Raw genomic sequence first — 10,868 nt, 5'->3', positions numbered from 1 at the left:
AAAAGTAGTGGATTCGAACATTTTGTAGCCCAAAAAAACTATGTAGATTATAAAAATAAGTTAAATTTCAATGCTGTTGTAGTTCATTTACGTCGCACTAGAGCTTTACAATGGACTATTGGCGACGGTCTGGGAAACATCCCTGAGGAGGATCCGAAGACATGCCATCACAATTTTGATCCCCTAACAGGGGATTGCATCCCCGCCTCAGTTGCCCGACGACCTGCACGCAAAGTCGAGCTCTTTACGGTAGAACAGTTTAACGAGAACCCATACCGCACACCCTCGGTCTTTACGCAGACTAGTCCAAGTGGTCACCTACCCGCATACTGACACCAGCCAGTGATGCTTGACTTCGGTGATCTGATGGGAACCTCTTAACAATCAGTCCACTGCGGGATTAAATTTCAATGCATTGCATTAAAAATTTCGTCAAATTCAATATTTCGTTTCAACTCTAATTAAAGGTCATGTGATTTATTTTAGAAGATAAACGATTAATAATGGTTGGAGTTAAAGCTTTTTTTTTTTTTCATCATACTTGCCGTGCATTTTTCCATATATCTTTGCTATTTCACGAGCCTTATGATTTGAACCATAGATATGGAGAGATTCTAGATTCCGAGCAGCAAAAAAAATAAATAAATAAATAAGATAAAATAAAATAAAATAAAGAAACCAAAACTAAAGCTGATACGTTTTCAGGAAGAAAAAAAAATTTCTTTTTTAAAAAGATAAAGAAACTGCAGATTTTTCAAAATCATTTTATAATGGGAAAGGAAAAATTTTTAAAAAAGTATTTCTGTAAGAAGAAAAAATGCTGCGCATTTTAAAGATTTGTAGCGTTTGAAAAATAATGAGTAGCCCAAAAAGTAGCGGGGAGCCCAAATTTGATTTTCAGTAGAGAGGACTTTTAAAAGTAGCCCAATCTGGCATCACTAACCAGTATTCTTAAAAAAATTTAGCATATATATTAAACACGTTCACTCCGGGAAAAGTGAAAATACTGGTACGGGAAAAGAGAAAATACTGGTAGAAGAACTATTTCAATATTAGATAATATTCGGGAGGAGTTAATCTATTCTCAACAATAACAATTCACTATAATGAAATTTATCTCGGCGAAGAAGCAATTCAATATAAAAATTGCATCCGTTAAAAACAATTGGTAGTTATGGATTTTTATTACTCCCGGAAAAAAACTAAAAAATGAAATTTATTTCTTACCAGTTTTTATTCCGGTGCGCTCCTAAGATGAGATAATCCAGCGTGACCCACCGGTGGGTCACTCCGGCGTAAACGTGTTAATATGCATTACAATCATGGTCGTCAGCTAAAGATTTTTCAATACAGCATATTTTTTTACTTACAATTGAAAATTTAATTCCATTTTGCTACCACTAGGAAAAATCATACTGGAAAGGATTAAAAGTTGGCAGGTATTTACATACCCTCCAACTGCTACGGAATTTCCGTAGTTTCAGAAATCTTCTTTTCAGACGGTAGCAAAATTAATGTCTTAATATTTTAGAAAAATTAATTTTAGCGTAACTTGTCCACTATTACTTATAAAAGTGCAGGCCATATGGCTAGATTCTTAAGTTCTGATAAAAGTTTTATGAGAGATCCATTTGCTTTAAAAATTTCTACTTTGGTTCGCTACCACTAGAAAGAATTATTTTCAAAATCCTCATAAGTTGGAGGGTATGCAATTCTACAATCGCTCGTCATAATTTTTTTTTTAATTAAAGTTGTAGCTATAGAGATAAGTTTGTTCCAGCTTTTATGAAATCTCTCTTACCACTTTTTAATCTCGAAGAGCTGAAATAAATACTTTAGAAAAGTTGCCCGCAAGCATTATACTAACTACATAAAACTGCTTGTGGCATATATCTTGATTTAAAATCAAATAGTTAAACATTTTTAACAAAATTAGTAGCTACATGAAGACAATCTAGTACCATATTTTTCATAATGGTACTTATTCACATTTATGCAAAATACGAATCTGCAGGTAAAAGGTTAAATACTTTTTTCTTAAAAAAATCACCTTGATAATTCTAAACTGCCATTATTCCGATTTTTTCTCACCAGAAGTTTTTTTCCTAAATATTTAAAGTGGTAGCTGAACTTTTTTTATATATATTTTTATATTTGATTTAAAAATTATTTTGTCCGTATAATATGTAATAAATGAAAAGATAAGCATAAATTGTCGAAAATATAAGTAACATTGTCATTAAGTGATGACAAAATTTTAAAAAAAAACCATTGCTGATTTAATTATGAATTAATTACCACTTTAAATAATGTTATTTATTATTACTTCCTATAGAAGTCAAGTATGTTAAAGTAGCACAAGTATGCTACAGCGTTTTTTTACAAAAGCACTTTTTGCTACTATATTATGTTAGAAACTATCATACTTTTTTACTCAGAAAATTCAACTTGATATTTATTATTACTTCCAATCGATGTCAAGTATACTAAAAATAAGAGAAATATGCTATGTCTTTATTTTTACAGAACAATTTTTTGCAACAATGTTATATAAGAAGCTATTATTTTTTTACTAAGAAAAATCTGCTTGATATTTATCTTTACTTCCAACAACAGTCAAATATACCAGAAATAACTGAAATATACTACTATGATTTTACAGCAGGTTTTTTTACATCCTTGCCGTACTAAAAACTTTTACTTATTTTTCTTTAAAAAAATTCACCTGGATATTTATTATTACTCTCACCTGAAATCAAGTGTAATAAAAACAATTCTCGAACTTGACCTTTAATTTTTCCGGTTAAAATCAGTTTCTTAAGTCACTGTGTAAATTGAACATGTCTCTAAACCGATTATTACAGTTTCAGTTCGAAAAATGCAATTTCTTAATGCAAACACAAATTAATTTTTTTCTTTCTTTTATTGCTGTATTTATGTGAATTTTCACCACACAAGTGCAGCTGATCGTCTGCTCATTTAGACAGCTGCGAAGTAAAGAACGAAACGAAAAACTGACGTCGTTTGCGTTTTATTGGTTTCGAATAGTTTTCAACGTCATAATTTCCGAATACAATTAGCAATCACCGAAAAGAACAACTTTCATCATAACGGATAATAAAGAAGGGGAGTTCCTCGCTAACCGAACCTCTGTCCCAGAAAAGAAGAAAAAGGATACCTGATTATTACTTTCACTGTGAGTCAGAGGATACTATTTGTTTGTGTGTACTCGAACGTAGGATGCGATTTTCCGATGCCACCCAGAACTTTGTTAAAACTGTTTGAGAATAAAAAAAATAACTTTTATATTATCGTCTGCGTTTCATCAATGAAACGACGTGTGTTCGAAAATATTGAAATAAAATCGAAGTTTCGAAGATATGATTGGATAAAATAAAAGAAATAATGAGGTAAGTGGAATTAATAGAATTACTGTCTTTTCGTGACCTTCGTTAGTTATGTTTTATATGTCCAGCTGATGCTTTCGTCTGAAGAATCAAGGTCAATTTTGGGATCTGTAAACATTACAAAATTCCCCTTTTTTCATAGCTCTTTTCTCTATCATAGAAAACAATGTTTAGTCTTAACTTTTCAATGATATTTTTTTAGAAGTATATATTATAGAAGTCTCTCAATTGTTCAATAATATTTTTTCAGTTGTATATAGAAGTCTCAATTTTTCGTAACATATTTTCAATAGTATATAGAAGTCTCAATTTTCCAGTAATGTGTTCAATAGTACATAAAGGTCTCAATTTTTCAATAATATTTTTTTCAGTACTAAATAGAAGTCTCAATCTTTCGATAGCATTTATTCTATAGTATATAGAATTCTTAATTTTTCAATAATATTTTTTCAGTAGTATGCTTGAAGCCTCAATTTTTGGACAGTATATTTTAAATAATATGTAGAAGTGTGAATTTTTCATTTTTTTCAATAAAGGTCTCAATTTTCAGTATCATTTAATATTATAATATAGAAGCGTCAATTATTAAATAATATTTTTTCAGTAGTATATAGAATTCTCAATTTTTTGTAAAATATTTTCAATAGTATATAGAAGTCTCAATTTTCCAGAAATGTGATCAATAGTACATAAAGGTCTCAATTTTTCAATAATAATTTTTTCAGTACTAAATAGAAGTCTCAATCTTTCGAAAGCATTTATTCCATAATATATAGAATTCTTAATTTTTCAATAATATTTTTAGTAGTGTGCTTGAAGCCTCAATTTTTGGAGAGTATATTTTCAATAGTATGTAGAAGTCTAAATTTTTCAATATTTTTTTTTCAATAAAGTTCTCAATTTTCAATATCATTTAATATTATGATATAGAAGCATCAATTGTTAAATAATATTTTTTCAGTAGTTTGTAGAAATCTATTGTTTTGATAATATATTTTCAATAGTATATAGAAGTCACTATTTTCCAGTAATGTGTTCAATAGTACATAATAATAGTACATAATAATGGTTCAATGGTCTCAATTTCTCAATAATATTTTTTCAGTATTAAATAGAAGTCTCAATCTTTCGATAGCATTTATTCCATAGAATGTAGAATTCGTAATTTTTTAATAATATTCTTTCAGTGGTATGCTTGATGCCTCAATTTTTGGATAGTATATTTTCAATAGTAGAAGTCTAAATTTTTCAATATTTTTTTTTTCAATAGAGGTCTCAATTTTAAATATCATTTAATACTACGCGTCAACTGTTAAATAATATTTTTTCAGTAGTATATAGAAATCTAATTTTTTCAAAAATATATTTTCAGTAATGAACAGTAGTTTCAATTTTTGTACAGTATTTTTTCAATAGTATATAGAAGTCTTCTTTTTTAATGTTATTTTGTAATAGTGTTAAGTGTCAAATAAGAAACTGAAAGATTACGGGGAAAAAATTGACTGAAAACTTTTGATTTTATTAGGATTTTATGAGTGTTATAGACTAATATGAGTAATGAATATGAGTATGGACGATGCGTTTAACAGACGATGAGGTAGTCGTCCTACAGCATCGTATAATTCTCATGCATTTATATGTATGCTTAATTTATATGTACGCTTAATTTATTCATATGTTGTGGTTGTCATTCACAGTTAGAGTTATAAATCTGAGGATAAAACAGAAAAGGAATACATTTTTCCACCTCTTTAAATATAAAAATAAAATTATTTCCGAAATTCAAGTGTTGACACCTAATGAGCTTTGTGGAAGTATTAGGTAATTTACATTTTTAGGTGTATTTATTAATGAGAAAAAATAACATAAAATAATTGAGTACAACCTATTGCATTTCGAGTACAGTAATGTGCTGTTTGAACTAATGTAAACACCAAATCAATTAATGTACACAGTAAAATAATTTTGCATAATTTCTAAAATTCATAGAACAATGTGGTTACAAATTGTTATGATCAGTGGTCGGAAAAGCTACATTATTTTTGTAGCTGAGTACAACTACTTTGTTACAAATGTAGTCAACTACAACTATTTTTGTTTCGAAAATGTGATGACTACAAACTACTTTAAAATTGTAGTTATTACTTCACTGTTTGAAGGAACCGAACTTACATTAAATGTAAGAGAATAATTGAGAAATATTTATTCATGTTTAAATGAGTCAGTTTACTATTCCAAAACATTTTTTTTCTCAAATTTACTCATAAAACCTTCATTTTTTAATGCCTTTCTCGACAGAGAATATTTAATTTAAGAAATGCGAAATTATCAAATACTTGAAAATTTTGAATTCTCTTTTATTTACTCTAAAAAATTTAAGTGCGTCGAAAATACGTTGCCGATATTTCCCAGTGGTAGAAAAATGGAATTAAAATTCCAATTTTAAGCTAAAAAATACGTTGATTTTGAAGAAGCATAAGCTGATAACCATGATAGTAACGCATATTAATATATATGCTTAATTTTTTTAAGAATAGTGGTGATCAAAATAATTTAGAAATTAAATTTATAAAAGAAAATATAGTATATACATTACTACCACTTTAAATATAAAAATAAAATTTTGCGCCAAATGTGTAAAAGTTGGCAAGTATGCGTTGGCTTCCTTTGAAATAACATCAATGTTACACGAGTGAACATTCACATGTGAAAGTGTGACCAAAGTGATTAATTATCTGTTTTCTTATTGGATAGTTTAAATATTAGTTACACGTAATTCTTAATACGTAATTTCTGTTAACGCTCAGCTGCCATCACAGGGTCATTTTCATCACATCCATTGACTACCCACCATTACTAAGATTTGTACCCATCAAATTCATAAAATTAATCAGGTTAGAGTCGTGTTTCTTTACTAAACTAATGTTAAAAGTAGTTGTCAGAAATCGCTGCCAACCACTACTTTTTTTTTAAAAAAGACGAGAATTCTAGTTTCACTACTTGATTTGATTATCCTCTGACCACTGGTTATATTAAAAAAAATTATTAAGTTCAGAGTGGTGACTTTCGATGTTTCAGTGGAATACGAAGGATTAACAAAGTTTAACCATCACCTCCTACATCAAGAAGCCTCCACACGGTCTTTCATAAGTAGTCCGCGCAGACTGTTTAAAAAGTGAACCAGTTGTGCGCATGAACCCAAAATCTTTTATAAAAGTAATTGAGAGAAATTCATCATATATATTTCAGAATTGAATCTGTAGTGGTTGACAAGTGAATAAGGCAAACCAGTAATATTCATACATAAAATAAATTTTCAGTCATATATTTGCTACCACTTTCTTATTTTAACTATATTCTGTATTAAATGACTCGTTCGGAAAGTGGATATCCTTCACAATGGTCTGATCGGACTACCTATAAAAAACCGTGTGGAGGCGTTGGTTTAACTCCTTTTATCCCGACTTTTTATATTGAAATGGTGCAAAAAGTGGTTTTATGAAAAACGTGGTATAATATGTTATTCAACTAAATGGGTAATGTCAACTATTTATTATCATTTCATTTTGAAATGTCCCTGCACCTTATAGTTATACATCTAGTGATAGAAACTTAAATCACTTATAAATTATGGCGGAGGAAGGGAAACTTTTAATTCTCCTAGATAAAAGACAAAATTGAAACAATTGTCCTTCCACAGTATATGTTTTTAAGAAGGAAACTGTTCTATAAATATGACGCTGGGCACTAACAGGTTAATATATTTATATTTCCTAAATGTAGTAAATTTTATGAATTTAATTAATCACAAAATTAGTTTTTAAAATTAATTTCATTAAATTTAAAAATTCATAGCATTATAACTTAAAAATATTTATGGTTTATACTTCTTTAGTGTTATCAAATTTTATAATTTACAATTCTTTAATTTAAATTCTGTTTACAATTTAGTATTTAGGTCAATAATCCAATAACGGGTGTAAAAAAAAATCAAGTTAGTGCTTACAAATCTCTCCCTCCCTCTTTTTTTAAGATACTATTTAAATGTTTAGAGGTTTGGTAAAAAGAGCTTTCGCAGAAAGATATTATCTTAACAAAAGAACATTAAAAGATGGCATCCCCTCCTACATCAAAAAGCCTCCACACGGCTTTTTGTAAGTAATCTGCGCAGACTGCTTAAAAAGCGAGCCAGGTGCGCGCATGAACCCAATTTCTATTATAATAGTAATTAAGATATATTAGATATATTTAAGACATATTTATCATATATATTTGAAAACTGAATCTGTAGTGGTTGACAAGTAAATAGGACAAACGTTTAATATTCATAAATTAAGCAAATTTTTAAACATGCATTTGCTACCACTTTCTTATTTTTACTTAGATTTCCTATTAAATGGCTCTTTCGTTAATTGGTTTGCCTGCATAGTAGTCTGATCGGACTATCTAGAACAGGGGTTTCCAACTTGCATGAGGCCGGGTGCCACAATTAAAAACACAAATGAAATGGCGGGCCGCAACTTGGTCAAAATTTTATGTAGGACTCTTTTATGTTTGAAGGAACATTAAATATTACTGTAAGATTTTTATCAAGTTGTACAAAACAAAAGTATTGAATTATAAATTAAAATAAGAAGTAGATTTTCAAAAATATTTCATTGCTATTAATAATATTTTTAAAGTATTAAATAAATAATAAAAATTCGGGGCCACAATAACTTTAATGTGCACCTATGTATTAAGGAATTAATGTACAACAGACATCTAATTGTTAAGATATAAAACTTTAAAAAGGTAGGTATTTAAACTTACATAGTAGCACACAAAATGTTCAATGAGAAAATTGAGGTTTGCAACCACCAGAGAATAAATATTTACATTTAAAATTTACAAATGTGTGTGTAAATATTTTCGTCCTAAATGAGTGGTTTCAAAACGTTAACTTGGAGAATTTCTTCGAGAAAATTTCTGATACGCACATGCTAAATTATATTCACAAAATACAAAAAAAATGAAATAAAAAAGAGCAACATACACAATTATTTTTGTGTTTGAATAAATATTTCCTTGGATGCAAAACCTGAGAAATAAATTTTTTGCACCGCTGGTATGTTAAATTTCACAGAAACGTAGAAATTAGACTTTCATTAACAAGAAAAATATTTTATATTTTTTACCCATATAGATTTTTTACGAAAATTGTCCGCAAAAAATGACAACTAATATATTTTAGCTCGCGGGTCACAAAAGTCTCCGCGGGCCGGATGCGGCCCCCGGGCTGCCAGTTGGACACCCCTGATCTAGAAGAAACCTTGTGGAGGCATTGATAATGATCGAAAACGCAATTAATATTCGAGATTTTTATTCCCACTATTCAATTTTTTTTGTACAATTTTCTGAGTTCTCTCCAGAAATAAAAAAAAGCAGGAGGCTGCCTCTTAGAGAAAAACACTATAAGTTTTGAAAGGGTACTCATTCAACACCGCAATAATTTATTAAAATTTTTAATATTATGTAATAACTGAATTTGATCTTTAACAATTTTTAAATTATCCTCTAATACCATTTTGTATGTATATGTCGAGAAATAATTCTCTCTCATTATCAGAATAAAAGAAAAATTTGTAGTTCAATAAACGACATGCTAATAAGTAATCTCTGGGTGTACATTTTTTTTTCAAAGAAAAAGTTAGCTAATCAAAATTATTGATAAACAACTTGAATGATTTTCATATAATTTCAACTGAAAATTATGAGAAAATAGACATTTAAAGTAGCATTTTTCTTTTCATAATTTTTCGTGTTTCCATATTTGGTACAGAGGTTATCCCGGTCCCTGGGAGTGTTTTTGATGGTCTGTCCTAAATGTTTTCATCATCACAAAGTCTACCGAAAAATTCCCTACCTCCCAAAAGTGGTCGTAATTAGGAGTGGTCGCTACACAGAGGCGGTCTTTTCTGGAGGTTTCACTGTATTCAATAACTATATTATAGCTAAAATATCTAATGTTGCGCACTACGATGGTTTAAATTATTTTATTACTACAAACTAACCAAGGAGTGAAGCTCATCATAATTTTAATTCAGGCTTAACATATTCAAGAAATTTAATTAGTTTTTATTTTTTATATACATTAACTACAAATTTGCTGAGTTTTAAAAGCACTTTTATTTTATTTAAATAAACTTAGGATATAATTGAAACATATTCATTAAATACAAATTATATGACGAACAGGATAATAAAAAATTATAATTCAAAAAATATATGCTACTTGGTACAAAAGATGCTACTTGGTTAAAATACATAGGTAAAAATGACAATTCCAAAAAATTCAAGTACGATGTCTTACATTGCGCTAACAGTTTTGCCAGACCTTTCAAAACATTTGCTGCTAAAAGATTGTTTACATAGAGTTAGTAGATATAGAAGTGTTCATATATTTTGTCGCCCATCTATATGTGCATTAGTAGGCAAGAAGTCCTGTTCTTTATTCATCATCAATATTTATTTGGGCACCTGGGGCCGTCCTGTTCGTTATTCGAAATAGTCGAATAATATATATTTAGTTTCAGAAAATATTTTTGCTGGTGATAGTTTTAGACATAAATGTGATATTGCAATAGAGTTTCAACGGAAAATTAATACTTTATTCAGCCTTTATTCAGTTATTAACCTTTATTCAGTTGAATCCATAATTCAAGGAAACAAGCGGATGATAAATACTTTATTAAAATACAGTGAAAAAAGCGAAATTTCCTCAAAACAAAATTTTCGAAATAACTTTGTGCTACTTACAACGATGATTAATTCATTAGAATATTCGGTAATCTTTGATGGATTGATATTCTAATGACCTTAAGAACTTCAGTGGTCATGAACTAGCCTTCCAGCTTATATTTCTTCTTCAGTTCATTCTTCTAGATGCGTCGTACATTTTGCGTGCAAAAGTATAATTTGTAAAAGCATTTTCTCAACAGCTACGCGTGACGTAAACCACGTGTTCATAACCGATAAAAATAAAATTTGTCTTTTTTCTTGCATAGCAAATTCAATTGTTAAAATCAGGAAGTGAAGTTATTTTACGTGATAATAATAAATATTATCGAGGTTATTTCAATTAGTTTGAGAAAATGAAGTACTTTGAGTAATTTTTACGTTTGCCAGTTTTTTTAAAAGAGAATTTTGTCAATGGAAAAAGTGCACTTTTTGTGTCATCTTAGGCTGAGTTTTATAAATTAAATATCTATTGTTTAATTTCTAAGTGTTTTTCTTTGTTTTTGTTTTCATCCTATTTCTACCAAAAAGGTGTAAAAGCAACATTTTGCAATTAAAAAAATTAAATATCTGTTGGTTTAATTTTGAAGTGCTTCGCCTTGTTTTTATCCTATTTTCTACCAAGAAGGTGTAAAAGTAACATTTTGCAATTAAAAAAATTTGAAATATCTATTGTTAAATTTT

The 10,868-nt window shown here is 28.9% G+C and overlaps 1 protein-coding gene across 2 annotated transcripts in view; it reads left to right on the top strand.

Annotated features, from left to right (window-relative positions):
* The first annotated feature begins 3,073 nt into the window (after positions 1–3,073).
* LOC107436800 (uncharacterized) overlaps positions 3,074–10,868 on the top strand; it is a 192,043-nt gene continuing 184,248 nt past the window's right edge. The window contains exon 1 of one of the 2 annotated variants that reach the window (XM_087163482.1): positions 3,074–3,410. In XM_087163482.1, the coding sequence (XP_087019608.1) occupies positions 3,406–3,410 (5 nt within the window). In that variant the 5' untranslated portion in view covers positions 3,074–3,405. The remainder of the gene's footprint in view (positions 3,411–10,868) is intronic. The other variant, XM_043048995.3, reaches the window with a different exon arrangement.

This window comes from Parasteatoda tepidariorum, chromosome 5 (genome assembly GCF_982258835.1).
Source record: "Parasteatoda tepidariorum strain Cologne lab strain chromosome 5, Ptep-v5.0, whole genome shotgun sequence".
Taxonomy (NCBI): domain Eukaryota; kingdom Metazoa; phylum Arthropoda; class Arachnida; order Araneae; family Theridiidae; genus Parasteatoda; species Parasteatoda tepidariorum.
The sequence above is the reverse complement of the archived record's forward strand: the minus strand, read 5'-3'. Positions and strand labels throughout refer to the sequence as shown.